The 19,242-nt window shown below is 41.0% G+C and overlaps 1 protein-coding gene across 10 annotated transcripts in view; it reads right to left on the reverse strand.

The window, feature by feature from the left end:
• The window catches only part of RALGAPA2 (Ral GTPase activating protein catalytic subunit alpha 2), a 305,650-nt gene that overhangs the window by 72,530 nt on the left and 213,878 nt on the right, over positions 1–19,242 (reverse strand). For all 10 annotated transcript variants that reach the window (XM_057312702.1, XM_057312701.1, XM_057312700.1 and 7 more), the window contains one exon: positions 11,408–11,535. In XM_057312702.1, coding sequence (XP_057168685.1) covers positions 11,408–11,535 — 128 coding nt within the window. The remainder of the gene's footprint in view (positions 1–11,407; positions 11,536–19,242) is intronic.

Raw genomic sequence — 19,242 nt, forward strand, 5'->3', positions numbered from 1 at the left:
GTGACCTTTTGCTCTTTGAATATTCAGACATGAACAAATGTTAAATGCCTAGAAATCGTAGCAGCACTATGCAAAAATGTACGCAGGGTCAGCAAATACCCTCTCGCATGCTTTTGACATGATGACCATTTCCACTTTTCTAACAGCTTTCTAATAGCAAAATGTATTTGGGAACAACAGTGGAATTTGTGTCATCATGACCAAATGATTACGGTGCAAACCCGAGATTCTTCTGGGGCCCAGCAGGCTTCTGGTCCCTATGGAAACGAAACCTCAGATATTGTCCTCCACTCAGCTGGAGGACGGAGCAAGGGAGGCTTTTGTGCTTGGTGAGATTTCTTCCACAACCTTCCAGCACCAGACCTTAGTGCTTCCTCCCGACTCTTTTCTAATTGAGATGCAAATTAATCTCTCTGGCTGATTACACTTCCCTTAAAGCTACTGACAAATGCAGCTGTAACCAGAGTTTGCGGACTTTCCAACAAGTGACTTCAGCTGTCAGTATTTGCATGTGCAGCCAGGGCCCAGCCTGCTCCAGGTCTCAGACATGTGGAGAGCTTCCCTTAGGCATTGCAGGCGTTTTATTTACGTGTATAAAATTTACATACAATTAAGAATGTAAAAAAAATAAATAACCCTACAACTACGTCCCCAGGATTTGGAAATCAACTCTGACACCAACATTATCTAAGGCCTTTCCAGACGCTTCTTTCTTCCTGGGACTGGAGCGGCATGCCTCTCCTGGGAGCCCATGGCTTTCCTGGCAACATTATGATTTCTTCTCACTTCCTTCTTGTAAGTTTTCTGACTTGGACACTCCTTAAATTCAATCTGTCTCTCAAACTAACTAAATAAATTTATCACTCCAGGAAAACGGGATAACTGAATAACCTTTACGTTTCATGGCTCTCAGTAAGATTCCATTAATTTCAAGACCAACTATAAAGTCACCATTCTAATTGTCAGGATTTCCACACGAATGTCCTTCAATATCTTTTTGGTGTGGTGATGAGTGGATTATTATTTTGAATGCAATGGAATATAAAAGTAATACGCACACTGTATCACGGAATCCAATTTTTCAGTAAAAATTCTAACACTTCTTTTTTCTTGAACACTATCATGTACGTATTTTTGTCAATACAGTTTGGTCAAAAAACTAGTTATTGAGTACCGGCTATGTGCCAGGAGCTCTTTTGAGTGTTGGCGATCTGGGTATAAACTTACACATGCAGAAGTGGAATAAAAGGAATTTTGAGAATATATCTATATAGACCTACAAAGATACATACTCTATTTGTAGAGCCATATGAGGTTTTCAATTTTGAAAAAATTTAGTTTTATAAAATAATGATTTGCTTTTGTCTCTAAGTCTGTTTACTAGTTGTTTTTTTTTTTAACCAAATCAATCTAGCTCCCTCCCTCTCTCTTCACACACACTCATATTCATAATGTACTAGGAGGTATATGAGACAGGGATATCAACTGAATGGAGACAAGGCCCCTGTTGGGCAGCTAGTAATATAATCAGGAGACAGAAGAGGATAGAAGGAGGCCCTGTCTGGCAAAGAGAATGTCAGAGGGCTAGATGGCTATGCGGGGGGGGGGGGGGGGGGGGGGGGGTTGGGGTGAGCGATCTGTCACAGGAGAGACACAACAGGAGTGTCCGGGGTTAGTAGAGCTCACCGTACCCAAAGGTCCCATCATGGGAAGGAACACAGGCCTGTGAAGAACTAGCTCTGAGACACCGTGACCCCATAGCCATGGACCCAAGAGGGGCAGAGCAGAAAGCTGCATTGCTGCTATTTTCCTAAGCATGCTGCCCCCAACCTGGTTTCCACACAGATTGTGAGATTTACATCAACTTTTCTGGAAGGGATGGTCTTTTGTCTCATAGTGATAAGTCACTTTACAGCAAAAAGGTGCAAAATGGCTTCTTGGTCCCACGCCTTGAAGACTTTCCCCACACCATGTGCTTCTCGCAGGCCCCATCAGGCACCGAAGGTGGAGGGCAACCCAACCCCAGGAAACCACGTCTTCACACCGAAGAGGGCCTGCCACATGTCACTGAGGGAAGACAGTCTCCTGCCTTTAACACCTGTGATGGGAAAAAGGGAGTACTTCCCGAGACCTAAGTCCACAGTTGGGTGGTTACAGTTCTGACAACAGAGGTTTAAAACTCCAAGCTGGTGATGTGTTAAAATAACCAGAGTGACATTTACGGATTACTCACCAAAGACTAGGTACTGTGTTACCTACTTGGCCCACTGACCCTCTCACCATCCCTCAGACAGAGGCCAGCTGGGATCTGGGGGTGATGTGACAGTGCTGCGTGGCACCAGGCCTCAGTGCTGGGTGGCACGTGGACCGGGCGAGCTGTAGTGACAGGGGAGCACACAGCCTGTAAGGATTGCTGCCAGCAAGAAAGGGGGCCCAGTGGGGTCAGAAGTTCTGATTCTTGACGAGAAGTCAGAAACCTAGATTTCTGAAAATGCAAAATCTCCTGATTTTTCAATGAGGCTGACAAACTCGATCTTTATGAGTAACACTGGAGGCCAACTGCAGTTCAAACAAAACCCATCTGGGGGCTGGATTCAGCCTGCAGGCAGCTGGTTTGTCCGCTCTGGTTTTTGAATATTGGCTTTGACTTTAAGCTAAAAGCTGCTTCCTGGTTGCCTCTGTTTATTGGTCCCAGTTCTGTAGACTTGTCTCCTTTTAAAAAAACTCCCAGGCTCCTGAAACAACTCCTTCTTGGTTTTAATGGCTCCCTGAGACCTCTAGGTGAGGTGGCCACTCTCTTTGTGGACATGCTCCAAGTTGGTCAAAGTCTCTCCTCACTGTGTGGGCACCGGAGCAGCACCACATTCACAGTGCAATCTGAGGCTGCAGGAGCAGAGGGGCCGTGCCTTTGTTTCTGTGAGCCGGACCTCAGGTGTCTCAGGCTGTGGTTTGAGAGAACACTGGTAAGCCACTGCATCACCTCTGGTCTCTCACCTCAAGTCTGTGCTTAACCAAAATCCTCAGACATTTCCCAGGGATTGCTGTCATGCCCCATCATCCGCATCCTGTACACACACAACTGATCATCTACACCCAGGCGCATGGCATTAGTCTACCCTGCTAAATCTCACCTTGCTGGTTTGGGGCTAAAAGTCTCATCTGTTTACGAAATCCTAGTTTCTGATTTTGCCTTGTGTCAATTGAGTTAACCCTCTTAGCTTCCTGACAAATGGTATTTTGATAAACATGTGTTCTAGACCTTTGTGAGAGTTGCTGATAAAAAAGGCGGAGGATTGGGCAAAGCCGTGGTGCACACGCAGTACCAGAGACACAAAGGCCCCAGTCAACTGGAGGTCCATGAATTGTATGTTTAGCCAGAGTAAAGTCACCCAAATCCCCTGGACCCATATTTCTCTTTCCTACTTGCCAGATGACTGTGATACTTTATCTTGTGTTTTATCAAAATTAATATTTTATATTTAAAAGCTTTCTCTAGGGGCACCTGGGTGGCTCAGTTGGTTAAGACTCCCCTCCTCAGTGGGGAGTCTGCATATTCCTCTCCTCCTGGCTTGTGCTCTCTCTCACTATCTCTGTCTCTCTCTCTCAAATAAATAAAATCTTAAAAAAAAAAGCTTTCTCTAATCTCTGAAAATAGTAATTTTATCAAACACAATTAGTATGTTTGGGATATTTTGTTCTCTGTACACTCATTTTTTTTCTTTTTTTAAAGATTTATTTATTTATTTGACAGAGAGAGAGAGGCAGCGAGAGAGGGAACACAAGCAGGGGTTGTGGGAGAGGGAGAAGCAGGCTTCTCGCTGAGCAGGGAGCCCGATGCAGGGCTTGATCCCAGAACGCTGGGATCATGACCTGAGCCAAAGGCAGACGCTTAACAACTGAGCCACCCAGGTGCCCCCACTCATTCTTTTCTGAAGGCTCACAAGCTATTTAATAATTTGGCCTAACAATTCTACAAGGGGTCCATGTGACATTCCAAAATCCATCCTTATAATCCTATTTGAAAATAATGAAACTATTTTCCTGTTTTCAGTTCTGGGTGCATCCTTTATTTTACTTGATTTCTAAAAAAACCCCAAAAATCAAAAAACAAAACTTCTTATGGATCTGAGATCACTGTTGGAAATTTGTTCTACAACTAGACACTGGCCTTGAAGGCTGGACCTTACTTCCAGGGGCCAGTTCTTTTTTCCCCTTCTTACTGTGTTCTCAGTGATCTGAGTTTTCACTAATACGCTTTTCAGACACTTTTCTGTCCCTTCTCATATGAAGAAGATGGAGGACAAGTGGGGTAAAGGTTAACGTGGCAGCCTTCTGTCAGGACAGCATGGAGCTCCTCTTTCAGTCTTGATGCACCCGTGTTAAATACGCACTCACTAGAACCCACTGGCTGCTCTTCCATGCCTCCCCTTCTCACTCAGAGACAGTTTTAATTCTATCATAAAAAAATCATTTCTTATTCCCCATTATAGTCTCGACCCACCCATGGGAATGTGCCATTCCTTGATCTGAACTCTACTTTTTGAAACGTGCTTCCTAAGTGTCAAGGTTCAGGTCTACTTGCTCTCCTCCTTTTCTTACATGAGCTCTAGTACAAAGTTGAGTACAAAGTACCTTCTGCAACTTTCAAAGTCACAAATCCAGTCTTTCAAATTGCTAAAGAACAGATCCAAAACAATAGTTGCCCTCATTTGCTTCCTCTGTCTTCTGAGAAGAGGATATTGTTTGCCTGCCCAAAACTTATCGAACTCTTGTTGCCTTTAGTAGAATGTACAGTGTAACTGGTATCAGGTAGTGCAAATCCCTGTCACAATGACATTTTGCCTTTGGGCCTGTTTAGAATTGTGGATCGGGAAAGCACTGTCCATGCCTTCCCATCTGGAGCGTGACTCCATTCTGGTGGCCCCTCTTAAATCTGGCCCCCTCCCATGCATTTCCCATTCTCAAGCACTTCCCTCTCACCCAAGAGTGCCTTCTTTCTTTTCGGTGATGTTATTATCTAATATGTTTGCTTCTTTCTTTGAAGTAATTCAGTTCTAGGTTCTATCACACCCAATGCTCGGGGTGATGAGACTGCTAAAATCAGCTACGGATAAGACCCCTCAGGAGGGTGTGTCCTGCTTGACAGGTCTGCTGAAGGTAACCCTTCATTTCTCTGTTCTTCGCTTTTCTGTGTCACTATTCTCTCCTTTTCCTCTGCCTCCCTCTCTACCTCCACCTCCTCCTCCCAAGCTTACTCCTTAAATGTTATCCTCCAGAAAGGTCTGTCCCTGACTGAATTCTTCTTATCCTCCACACCCCAGCAAATCTAGCAAGCCCCATGCTGAATTAGTCTACCTGTTTTATGTGGGGATCCAATCCATCCCCCTGCCACTGCCTTATATTAGGCTCTCACCCTCTCTCAGAACTCCTCCCACTGCCCCTGAAATGCCTCCATCAGCTCCATCCTTGCCGTGTATGCTTCCACTTTACCATGTGGGAGCTTCTGTGGTGCTCAAATGTGATGTGCATTTTTAGAGCTTGGTCCATGAGCACACACTGTCCCATCACTTGGAATCTCTTATTCATATTTCTATGCCCAGGGGCTTGGACAGTGCCTAGCACAAGGCAGGGACACGGTAAATGTGGACAAATGCATACTGGTTCCGCATGTCAAAATATACCACATGGTACTGACTCCTTCTCATATACTTTTCTTAAGTGTATAGGAAAAAATAGAGAAAATTAAAGATCTTCCCAGGAAAAAAAACCCCAAAGATCCTACCAGAAAAGTGAGAGACAGAATTGTTACAGTTTCAGGGAGAGAGGCCACTTTTGAAGGTGTATAAATTGAGACTAAAGCTTAGCAATCCTATTAGGAAGTCATGAGTCTAAAAGAGAAGCTAGAGTATTATTAACTATTTCCATTAATTGAAAATGAAACTAAATTTCACTTAAGAAAGAGGTACAAAATTACTTTTCCTTAGGCAGCCCAGTTCTCTCCATCAAATGCTGATAGTTCCAGAGAGGAGAGATAGCAAATGCCACTGTGGCTATTGTTCTATTGAAGTAGACGTTGATTTTAAAAAGCCACCATCTGTTTGATTTAGGGTGAGCTCCTCCTAACGGGCGCACTGCACATTGTGTGGCAAGCTTTTCCCTGAAACAAGTTAGCTGAGGAGGAGAATGAGAGAGCCCTGGTTCTGACAATCTGAGGAACTTCCACCATGGTTTGATTTTGGAATCTTTAGTTGGCTTGGGAACTGTAAACATAACATGTGGCAAGCTTCCCATTTACAACACTCTAGGCATGGGAATAGACCCCCTGATTGCCCACCAGGGATAGAAAAAGCAGATGGCAGGTGAGTTGGCCCTCGTCACTCAGAAGAGCAGCGGCCACGGGACAAGGGCTCCACTTGACAGATTTGATTTAGCCTGCTGAGGAAGTTACCAGAAAACCCAGGAAGGACAAAGGGGCTGGTCTGAACTGTTACTGAGGGTGTTTTCCAAACACATCCCTACTGTGTTCACTTTTTTTTGATCATGTATGACAATGGTATATTCTTCAGTCTTCTGTGAGCCTTCACCACACAGTTCCAACTGTTTGATCATTTAGCCAAGGGTACCCCAAACAAGAACTCCTTTGACAGATTCTAAGCTGGATTTACTGCTCAAAAATATCCCAGAGAGGCAAATCCATTCTAACAATGTGCCCACTCCTCTATTTCATAAGAAATGTTGTATTTTCTTGAACATTACCGAACAAACTTGATACCTTTACTGCTCACATTTCTACTCCTAGCTAAATACTGAATTGCAACTGACAACTCTTTTAGGGCACTGAAGTGTCAGTCATTAGGTGGGGAGGGCACAAGAGATGCAAATTAGTTAACTCCATCGGCTCTTTTCTTCATTTGTCATCAGGCTCAATGCTTGTCTACCTATGGTCAATACAAAAAAACAAGTACTTTCTCTCTAAAGGATTGAAAGAAGTTCTGAACTAAACAACGTGTCCTTTGTTCATATAATAGTCATTCTGATACCTGAATGACATTTGGATGCCATAAACAGTTTGGCAATGTTTTACTTAACAACTGTAACCTTAATATTAGAAACAAAATGGGGACACAGAATTGCCCATATGAAATAGCTGGTGTTGATAAGGAAATTTCCCATTCTTTGTCAGCACTCATTACTATACCTAATGAAGTAATGCAACAGGTAATAGCAATGCTTTCTCAGAAACGTGGTCTCTTCTGTGAATTGTGTCTTCTAGGGCCATGTATGCAAGCTGCTTCATTCCTTATTGGGTCTTGGTTCATATGCCAATAAAATGTTGCCAGGGGATATATTGTCAGGATTTAGGAAGGGAATGAAATCTAATAAATACCCAGGAAGAGAATTCCCCAGCTCATACTGGGGGGAGCAGGGTTTGTAGGGTTTGGAATGGGTTCCAGGGAGGGCTTCATGGGCATGTGACCTAAGCAGCTGCACAGTGCTTTCAACAGGCCCTGCTTGGTTTAATACTGTGCTGTTGCTCTCTTAAAGTTCTTAATAATTTTATCTTTGATCTTGTGTTTTGCACTTGAAGTCTGATGAGACAATGGAGCATGCACGTGGGCAGAGGAAATGCATATAACATGTGCTCTGCTTGTTCCTTGCACATAAGCCTTAGCAGCACCCCAGGAGCAGGACTATGGTGGAGCCACAACACCTGGAAGGTCAGAGAGACTCCGAGAGAGCACACGGGAAGTGTGTTACCACAAGACTGAGTAGGTGGGGAAGCGGACTATCCTGAGAGGCCATACTCTCCACCTGAACCAGAACTTGCTTTGAGCACAGAAAGAAAGCAGTATCATCCTAAGAAACAAGAATAACCAAGAAATCCTATATATCCTTAGTTGTGTTACTTCTCTGTGTTATCCACAATCTACTCTGAAAATGATGACAGAGAAGGAGAGGGAAAAACAGGGGGACTCACAATTCCTTTTCCTGTCAGTCCTTCCTTACTCATCAGTGGACTGAAGAAAGAGTGATGGTACAATATGTGCGTATGAAGAATGAGATAAAAATCTGTAAGTTAGTTTTGTATGGTGTTTTCACTGTTAAGAACAGAATATATCCCTGTACCAGTTATAAAATATGAGCTGTGTCATTGTGGTGACTCCATATGTGAGTTAAATGCTTTTATATCTGCATATTAAACAATATAAAGACTGATAGAACTAATGCTAATAATCTAAATTTTTAATATTTTTTGACTTAAAATGACATTAAATAGCCAATAAAAAACACCATGACAAGTAGAGAGAAAAAGCACAAAAGAATGGAAAAAGCTTTATATTATAGCATGTTTTAAGGCACTTTCCTTGCTTTTTGAACGAGGGGCCCACATTTTCATTCTCTTCTGGGACCCCTTGGTCTCAGCCCTGGTTTTAGATGTGGCCCAAGTATTAGTGATCTTCTCAGCCCCTGGGGGGACCTACAGGGACTTCAGGTTGTTGCCCCTGGCATCAGGCAGCCTTGCGCTAATTTTAGAACTTTCAAGGTGAGCCATGAGATGACAGGGTTAGGGAAGCTTGGCTTCCTCAGGCATCACCCAGAAAACCACCTCTGCTTGAAGCTTGGTCTTGTGTCTGTCTGTACTCTGATGGGCCTGACCATGCATTAAATACTAAAAATCCCAACTTTACCACTTGAGAACACTCAGACTCCTGTGCTTGCTATGGTGCCCTCTGCCTGGAATGCCATCCCTCTTCCCTGGGGACAGCTTCCTTGTCATCCCTTCAACCTCAGCTTACATGCTTTCTCTGCAGAAAGCCTTTTCCCTGGCCCTGTTTTACCCGCACCCTCTATTTAGTTGCTTTGTACAACATTATTAGTTTGTATGTCTTCTCTGTGAAGTGTGGGGCAAGAACCCCATTTGCCTTGCTCCCTGTATATCCCAAGCTCCTGGTGCTGGGCTCGGCAGTTCGAGAGTCCACACTGTTTGTTTGCTAAATGAGAATGCAAGGAGACAGCTGTGATTAGGATGTGTTAGGATTTTCAGTGTTTTTCAAAATTCAGATCAAAGACTTATCTCAAAAAGCAGCAAATTCCAGACATCAGCTGCTACACAATTATTTAAAAAGTGTAAAAATTAGTAATTAGTAATGTTTTAAAGAAAAAAGTACAGGGGCACCTGGGTGGCTCAGCTGTTAAGCGTCTGCCTTTGGCTTAGGTCATGATCCCAAGGTCCTGGGATCGAGACCTGCATTGGGCTCCCTGCTCCACGGGAAGCCTGCTTCTCCCTCTCACACTCCCCTTGCTTGTGTTCCCTCTCTTGTTGTCTCTCTCTGTCAAATAACTAAATAAAATCTTAAAAAAAAACCAAAAACAAAACCCTTCTTTTTTCTTTTTTTTCTACTTTTCTCCTTATTATACTTTTGGTTTCTGGCCTATATTAGCACTTTTGCAGGACGAAATTAAATTAACAGAGTAGTTTAGTGATTGCAAAGTTTTCCCTATTGATTACATATTTATAAAAATTATAGATAGTATTTTATTTCTTGTTTTAAGTAATTTATTTGAATAGCATGAATTGAATCTTCTCAAGGTATAAGATAAAAGAAAAATGCTTAAATTTTTATAATATTGACATGATAGGTTTTGTTACTTTCCCTTTCTTAATTTCTATACCAAGTTGTCCTCTGAGATGTCAACCTGGCTATTTTATGAGTCACTGGAGAATACAGCATTTACTCACCCATATTAGCATCAGCAGCCCTGGCTGGCAACCACACTAGTCTAATGTGGTTCATCGAAAAGTTTTCAAGTGACGCTGAATCTTATCCTTTGAACTTGTAACAATATTGTTTTCCCTAAACCTGATTATTCTGATGCTATATTCATTCTTATTTGAGAAAGCAGTGTTGAACAAAATAACAAAGCATGTACTCTGTAATGAGAAGTCTGATAAGTGGGGAAGGTGACGTGACAAAAATCACAATGGACTTATAGAAAGCAGAATTTTCTTGTTTGCAAATGATTTTTCCTTGCCTTGGTCCAACATACTTGACTGATGAGCATCCAGCTCATCCTAGTTGACATGCAAACTGACAAGCCAATTGCTGAATAGGTCTTTCTCATTTCTGCCAAGAACCTCTTTCAAGCATTTGTGAAATAAAAACCCCCATGCTGAAGGCTGAATTGACACCAGCTCTAAGAGTAAGTCTAGAGTGCTGTGGATATCACTTCGAAGAATGCCATCTCCGAAACATGCACCACCGGCCTGGACAAAGCGCGAGGGAGCACGCAGAAGGGAATAATGCTGCCCTGGCCCCCAGGGAGGGACCAGATGGGACCTAATAGCTCTTTTCTACTACTAATTTCTATGATAATTCCAAGTTGCCACATGGCATATGTATTTTTTTTAAATCTAAAGACAGAATATCAGTCAATGCAGTGACCAGTATTTTAATGAAAGGTATTTTTCATGAACTGTATCTACACACACATCCTGTTTCTTACCCACCCTCACCCCCACCCTTCGGCAACACACCACTTACAGTTGGAGTGGGAGAAGTATAGAGAGAGGTCAAACACAACATGTTTATACTCATCATCAATACCAATTAGAAACAAAGAGACTCTAAGTTTTACTAGGAGGTCAGAAGCCTTTTGCAGCAATTCTGTGAAGTCACCTTAAATTCTTTTTCTTATAATCAGACATTATGCCTGGGCTTAAAGATTTAAGCATGCCAACTGATGTCTGAGAAAAAAATTACAAAAGTGAAATTTCTTCTGGTTTTAGAGAGAAGATCAGGGGTTGGTGAAGATCTGGGAAAAGTTACAAAAGGACTTTTAGCATTCTCACCGGCGAGTTCCAGTGCAACTTCACTGAGGGTGCCTTTCCCTGTCCCCCCAGCCAGATGCAATTGCCCCCTCCTCTGACCTCCTAGGGGGCCATTTGAACTTCCAGTGGCACCTGCCACATTCTCTGATTGATTACAGTCATTTCATTTGCTGTTGGTTTTGGGTAGGTTTCAGGTGACCCCATTACAGTTTCCTGAGCATCCCACCTTCTACACACAGGGGACTGCAACCCACAGGGATGGGCGGAGGGGAACCAGACCTCAGGCAAAACATTGAGAAAGGATGAGCCGCTCTTGACAGTCACAGCTTTTTGGCACAGAGTTATGTGACTACATTATGAAAATAAACTCTTCTGGAGCTTGGTGAAACACAATATTATTATAGTTAATATAAATTAACTGATAGTATGAAGATTTCATGATATTATTTCAACACGCACTGAAAAACTTTCTCTCTTCCCTCTTCAACCCAGTGACTACTCACCTCTCGTGACAATCTGCCAGGAATCAGGATTCCAGGACGGTTAATGGGTTACATACTCAAAGCAAAAAGATACAAGCTCTGGTAGAGTGGGATGAGGCACTTCACGGCCCTGCTGGCATTGATGCACGTGGCACATATAAGGCTTGGCAGTAGCTTCCCACTCACTATGGCTCCATCAAACAGAGGCCCAAAAAACGGAACCTGTTGATTCAAAACAGAAAAACACTTACTTTTCCAAAACCAGTAAAAGTCAAACTAAAGACATGAGAATAGCTGGTTCTGAGACCTGTCATGACCATGCAGAAATGACGCTCATGTTAGCAGGATACAGGTCGAGGGCTTTCAAATCAAGCAACACAGTTCTCCTCCACAATACTCCCTTATTGTGAGCTCTTCAGCAAAACTTCTCATGACAAATTATCACCAGGTTATTCGTTTTTCCCCTTGTGTTGCCATTTACAGAAATAGCTTTATTCTTTCTAGGTGCCTACATCACGTGGATTATGTACAATACACAGCCGTGTCTCACTGCACACCTCCTAGCCTTGCATCCTTCTGAAACCTGTTTGGAATTGGCAATGTTTCTGCATGGATCCTGATGTGTACTGACTCTTAAAGGAGAGATGACTATCACTGTTAACAGCTACAAGGTCCCATTTATAATCCTCATTCTTGAATCTTCTTTCCTCTGTTTCTAAGATGATTGCGTTATCCTCATTTTTTCCTACTTCTTTATTAGAGGCTTGGCATTCCTTCACTGGACCCAGTTTTACTACTGGGGCAACCCACAAAGTTCTGGTGCCTGTCTTTTCGTGCTCTCACTTTTTTTTCTCCATTAGAAATTCATCGACTCCACTTATTAATATGGAGATTGTCAGCTCCATAAGGTCAAGGACTTGGTCTGCCTTGTAACTCTTGTATTTATTCACTCTCTCACTTGTTTATTCATTTATTCAAAAATATTTATTATGTGACAGACACTGTTCTATTCACTGGGGACACAGCAGTGAATAATGAAATTCCTTATATCATTGAGCTTATAATTTATTGGAGGTTTGAGAGAATAAATAGTATAAATACATAAAATATATATTAGGTAGTTAAAGTGCTAAGGTGAAAAATAGAGTAAAGAAAAACAATAGGACTCCTTCTGAGGGGGAAAAGTCCTCCAGTTTTAGATCACATGACCAGGGAGGGCTTCAAGGAGAAGATGACACTTCAGTAAAAGCTTGACAGGAGTGAGGGAATGAACCTCATGTTATGAGGCCATCTGATGGAAGAGCATTCCAGGCCAAGGAACAGCAGCCCACCCAGCCCTGTGGTGGGAGTGGAATTGCTATGGTTAAGAGATAGTAAGCAAGCCACAGAGGCTGGAGCTGAGTGAGCAAGAAAAAGACCAGAAGGCAATAATGTTGGGCAGGTAATAAGAAGGGCCTTAAAGGATTCTGATTTCTGCCCTGAGCAAGATAAAAGCCTTCTGGGGGGTTTAGGGAAGTGGGAGATCTGATCTCACCTTACATTTTAAAGGTATGTTCTGGTGGTTGTGTTGGGAAAATTGCAAAAAGTAAGCATTATGGAAAACAGTTAGGGAATTGGTGAATGATCCAGGCAAGAGATGATGATAGCTTGGATCAGAATGGTGGCAGAAGTGGTGAGAAGTGGTAGGTTTTTGGATATAGTTTGAAGGTAGACAGGATTTGTTGAGGATTACTAATGAAGTGAGAGAGAAAAAGAGGCATCAAGGTTGATGCCATGGTTTATGCCTGGCAATTGGAAGGTTGGGGCCACCTTTCCCTGAAGTGGAGAAGACCAAAAGGGAGGGTCACTAGTTCAATTTTAAACATGCTAAGTTTGAGATGCCTATTAGGTATTGGTGTTGATGTATGGGGGTGGCAGCAGATAGATCAGGCTGGAAGTCAAGGGAGATGCTCCAGCTGGAGATTCATAACAGTTATTTATGGATGGTGTCAACAGCCATGAGACTGGATGATCAGATGAGCAAGAAAAGAGGTTCAAGGACTAATCCTGTGGCCCTCCAATATTTAGAGGCTGGAGACATGAGGAAGAATTAGCAAAGACTGAGGAGGAGCTGCCGGAGATGGTGGAGAGAAACTTCCAGTGAGATGGTGGAGAGAAACCTCCACTGTAACTGGCACATGGTTGCAATGCAAATACTGGCTGAATGGGTGAAATTAATTGTTATTTTAAATGTTTTAAATTATTTAATAAATGCAGATCTGCAGCATAGGTCTTTTAACTTGTATCAAAGACTATTTGTTTGTGGAATACCTTTTCTGTGGTTGGCACTGGGAGAGGGGCTGGGTATACAATGGTATATGGAAGACTAGCTCTGCCCAAAGGAGTGGACGCAAGGTGCTGATGTAAGAAATCTATGAACTAACATCCCTCAACAAAGACATAAAAATCCCTTACAAATTTCTGGCAAATTAAATACAGCACTATATACAAAAGACAATGTATCTTGATCAAGTGGTATTTTGCATAAAAACCAAGGCTGGTTTAACAATCATAGATCCATTAATGCGTTTACTACTTTCATAAAATAAAGAAGAAAAAAATCTAAGACCTTCTAGATAGATACAGAAAAAGCATAAAATTACACTCTCATTCATGATTTAAAAAAATTCCCAGCAAACTGGGAATAGAAGAGAACTTCCTCAATTTGATAAACTCTTAAAGAAAAAAAAATTGTAACATAATTAATGGTGAAGTGTTAAGTGTTTTCCACCTAAGATCTGAAAAGGCAAGGATGTCTATGTCACCTTTTCTATTCAACATTTTTGAAGATCTTAGTCATTACAACAAAGAAAATAAGAGAAAGAAAAGAACAAAGAAAGGAACATAAAGATTAGAAACAAGTAAAGTCATTTTTATTTACAGATAACATCATTATATACATGAGAAATCCAAAGGAATTTAACTAGAACTAACTGGATTTTGAAGGGTCACAGGATACAACATACCCTCCAAATCAATTATACTTCTGAATGTTAGCCTCCAAAAATTGGAAAATGACATTTACAAATACTGTTCATAGTAGCATCAAAAACATCAAATACCTAGGAATAAATCTGACAAAAGGTACACACACACACACACACACACACACACACACCCAAACATTGCTGAGGTAAATTAGAGACAACCTAAAAAATGGAAAGATGCACAATGTTCATGGATTGAAGTTTCCATGTGTCAGGGTATCAAGTCTGCTGAAATGGAGCAATAGACTCAGCACAACCAAATCAAAATTCTACCAAGCTGTTTTTATAGATATAAATAAATTCATTCTAAATTTATATTAAAATGAAAAAACTTAAGTTAGCCAAGACAGTAAGATTTATATTACCTAATTTTGAGGCATACTATAAAACTTTAATATTTAATATATCATAATGTTGGTACCAGATAGACAAATATATCTATTTGATATAGCTATTTGATATATATAGCAGAACAGAATACAGGGCCCAAGAATAGATCCAAGTGATTTGTAATAAAGCAGCACATCAGTTTTATAGGAAAAGGAAAGTCTGTTTCAAAAAAGGTACTGAAACAAACAGGTAGCCATTTTTAAAAGTGAACCTTGGCTTCTACCTCATATTACACATGAAAATTTAGATGGATTATAGATCAAAATAGTAAAGCTAGAACCACAAGGTTTCCAGAAGAAAACATGAGAAAATCTTCACAATTTGGGATTAGGCAAGGGTTTCTTAGGGTATAAAAGGCACCAATCATAAAAGAAAAAAAATTAGTGGGACTTAATAAAAATGTAAAACATTCTGTTCATAATGAAAGTGAAAAGTCAAGTCACATATATTCACCAAACTGGACATATCCTCAATGTCCATCAATAGGAGAATGAATGAAAAGATTGTGGTACATTCAACCAACAGAAAATTCCACAGTTAATGAGATGAACAAACCACAACTACATGTAACATCATGACCCAAATATTATGCTGAGTGAAAGAAACAAACACAAAGAAGTTCACACTATGTAGTTCCATTCACAGATAGTTCAAAAGCAGGTAGAACTAATCAATAGTGAAAAACATCAGAACAGTGGCCAACTTTTCAGGGGATTAGTGATTGTGAGGGAATGTAGGGAGATTTCTGGCAGCTGGCAATATCCTATGTTTACATCTGGGAAGCATTAAATCATTTGCTTTGAAAACATCGTCAAGCTGTACACTTAAATTTATGCCCTTTTCTTGATTAATGTTATGTTAAAAATATTTAAAAAAATAAGACTACAGAAGATTTGAACAACGCAACAAACTCATCCTGATGGATACATACAAAATATTTCACCCAACGATTGTAGAACACATTCTTTTCAAGCATGCATAGAATATTTAAAAAAAAATAGACCATATTCTAGGCCAAGGATCTACAAATAGAGCCTATGGGGTCTGATTCCAAGCCTGGTGCCTTTTGTGTACGGCTTGTAAGCTGAGAATGTTTTTCACTTTTTTAAATGGTTGAAAAAAATATTTTGTGACATGTAATAATGATATAAAATTCAAAATTAGTCAAAAAATAAAGTATTACTGGAACAGAGCCACAATCCTTCACTTACATATTGCTTCTACCTGTTTTCACACAGAAAAGAGCTGAGTAGCTGTGACAGACACTGTGTGGGCCACAAAGCCTAAGATTCACTACCTGGTCCTTTACAGAAAAAGTTTGCTAAGCCCTAGTCTAGGTCATAAAGCAAGTCTCTGAAAATTTCAAGGAGTTGAAATTATACAATCCTTATTCTGTGCCCAAAGAGCTATTAAGTTAAAAATCTACAACAAGAGGATAACTAGCACAGATCTCTATGTTTAGAAATTAAGAAACATACTTCTAAATAACTTCTAAATAACAAAAATACTTACCAAAAAATATATTAAGCTAAATAGTCATGAAAAGAGTAGATATTAGATGTTGAAGTGGTACTGAGAGGGAATATGTGGGATTAAATGCTCTTATTAGCAAGGAATAAAAGCCACAACTTAATGAGACAGACATCAACCTTGAGAAATATTTAAAATCCAAAAGAATAAAATAAACTCAGAAGAAACCAGAAGGGAAGAAATAGTGAAAACAAAAGTAGGCTTTAATGAAATAGAAACAACCACACAATAGAGACAATAACAAAGATCAAAAGTTGGTTCTTTAGAGAAAGGCTAATACACTTAATAATCAGAACCTTAACTCAGCATTTCATCCCTGTTGAGCACATGTGTTCACAAAAAACTAAAGACCCTGGACGACTCATAGCTGCCCTCCCCTAGCTTGATGACCAGAGCCTAAGATTTCCTCACCAGTTGCAAGTTAGGAGGTGCATGTGGATCCCCTATCACTAAAGGAAACACATCTGAGAGAGGAAGCACAAACCTAGAAAGTGGAGCCCAGATGGTTTTCTCCTTATCAGGCCTGGGTCCAGGCCAGGACACTGTCACACCCAGGTTCTCTCGGCCAGATAGTATGAAAGCAGAAAAAGTTCTTTGCAGAGGAGGGACGGCACTGAAGTTCATGCTGCAACACTGCTTAGTGTGCCAGCACGAGGAGGCGTCCAGCTGCGGGAGCCAGGACAGAGGAGAGTCCTTGGGACACAGAAAGTGAGATGAGTCCACAGTCTTTCATGGTTCATTCCCCCTTCTGTGGACTCTGGGAAACAAACTGAGGGCTTCAGAGGGGAGGGGGGTGGGGGATTGGGACAGGCCGGTGATGGGTATTAAAGAGGGCACGTATTGCATGGAGCACTGGGTGTTATACGCAAACAATGAATCATGGAACACTACATCAGAAACTAAGGATATACTGTATGGTGACTAACATAACATAATAAAAAATTATTATTAAAAAAAAGAAGTGAGATGAAATCTCCACTTGATTTGTGGGGATTAATCTTTCACAGATTCAGTCAAGACACCTTGATGTTCCAAAGCAAGGTAACAAACAACTGAGCTCTGTTCACCTTCCTCGTGGATAACAACCTCCAGCTTCCAGAACCGGAACACTGCCATGTACAGGTCTACTGAGAACCAGGCCACACTGAAAGCAATAAATGCAGAGTACGGGTGGCTTGAGTTACACAGTTTGGTCAGTTATGCATCCCATTTGAAAAACCGGGGGCATGTGTTCATAACAAACATATGGCTAGGATTTCTGCACCCAGCTTATTGACACTACCTTTATAATGCAAGAGGTGGGTGACAGCACAGAGACCCAGCATTCAAGTTTCTGCTGGACTCCGCATGTATGCCTATAAAGTGTACACAGGATAGGTACATACAGAGCCACACGAATGTAATCAGCCTTCATTTATAAGCATCCACATACTTAGGTGAAGGTGAAAATGAACTCCTTTCTACTCTTACAGAGGTTGAGACTCCTGGGATTCAAATTCTGCACTTGGTTTGGCTGCCAAGAAACCAAGTTTCCTTGGTAACTTACTACACTTACATATGTGGATGTATCTGGAGCCCAGGAGAGGTGTGGTATGCCCTACTCCCCTTACAGAGTGGCTGGAAACATTCAAATGCTTTATTAATCTCTAAAGTGGGTTGCAAATAGTACTGTCTAAATGACAGCAGGTAGAAAAACCATACAATATTTAGATAAGGGTAAAAACTTTAAGAGAAATATAAGGTACGCTTCTTCTGAGAAAGAGAATGTTTATTTCCATCAGTTTCAATCTTTATATTGTCTAGATATATTCTCTAAGTAACAGAAGATCATTTTGGGGAAAAGTAGATAATTAAAGAACTCTAAAGTTTTGCCTGAAAATTTTGAAGATTACATAGAATCTTTCTAGGTCAAAAGGGAAGAGATTTCAGATTTTATCAGTTTAATAGTTATGTATTTGCCCACTTTCATCAAAGCCCCAATAAGGGCTGCAGAGGAAAACAGAGGTAAATATGTCACACCGCTTACGCATAAGCAGTTTGCAGGGGAGATAAAAATATGTATTCAAGAAGGCAAAAAAAAAAAAAAAAGGGAAAAGAAAGAGGGAAAGGAAAAGGAAAAAAAGCCTGAACCTTTAGTTCAGGTACAGATATAAGAGGAGAATCCTTATATTACTCCAGAGAGGCTTGACTCTAGTTACTCTAGAGCCAGAACTGCTTTCAGTATGGGATTCTCCATCAAAAAATGATCTGTACAAGACCTATGGAAACACAGAGCACGTGAGAGTGCTTAGAATTTAACACATTTTATTTTTACAAAATTTTAATAAAGTTTTCAGTCTAGGGACTCCTCAGCCTCTCTGGCAAATAACATAACTGCTATTGTTTGTTTGTTTTTTTTTCCAGTGGGAAATTTATTGTACTTCAATGCAAGTTTTTAATTTTTAATTTATCTGGCACTCATTTTGACATCTCAAGCATAACTTTATGGGTGCAAATATACTCTTTCAGTTCTTAAGTTCACACTATGGGATTGTGAACTTCCCAGAGGGGGAAACTATAGCAGGTCCTGGAATCCTAGATGGCAGAGGCAGAAGAGCCCTTAAAGATCACCTGTTCTGACCTTCTTATGCACAGACGTGGAAAGGGGATGGCATGGCAGTGTCCTCTGGGAATGCACAACTCCACAAGGTCACCAGTGAGGTGATGCTTGCTGAGGAGGGGCCAGCTGGAAAACAGCTCATTGGACTTGGGCTAGTTTCTTGAAAGATAAGTGAAACACACTTAAACTCTATTTTGCAGAGCCTGGGGTAGACACAGAAAAAGAATTTCCAAATAGGGAGAAAGTTCCCTTAGGGAACAACCATAGCATCTCCATGAATGTCTTTTAAAGTAGGCTGATGGATTAACTGGGTCTATAAGGGATTCCCCTTTGACACCTTTGGACTAGAATTCTTAGTAACTGAGATGAAAGTAATATACATAA

This window comes from Ursus arctos, unplaced genomic scaffold (assembly GCF_023065955.2).
Source record: "Ursus arctos isolate Adak ecotype North America unplaced genomic scaffold, UrsArc2.0 scaffold_16, whole genome shotgun sequence".
Classification (NCBI taxonomy): domain Eukaryota; kingdom Metazoa; phylum Chordata; class Mammalia; order Carnivora; family Ursidae; genus Ursus; species Ursus arctos.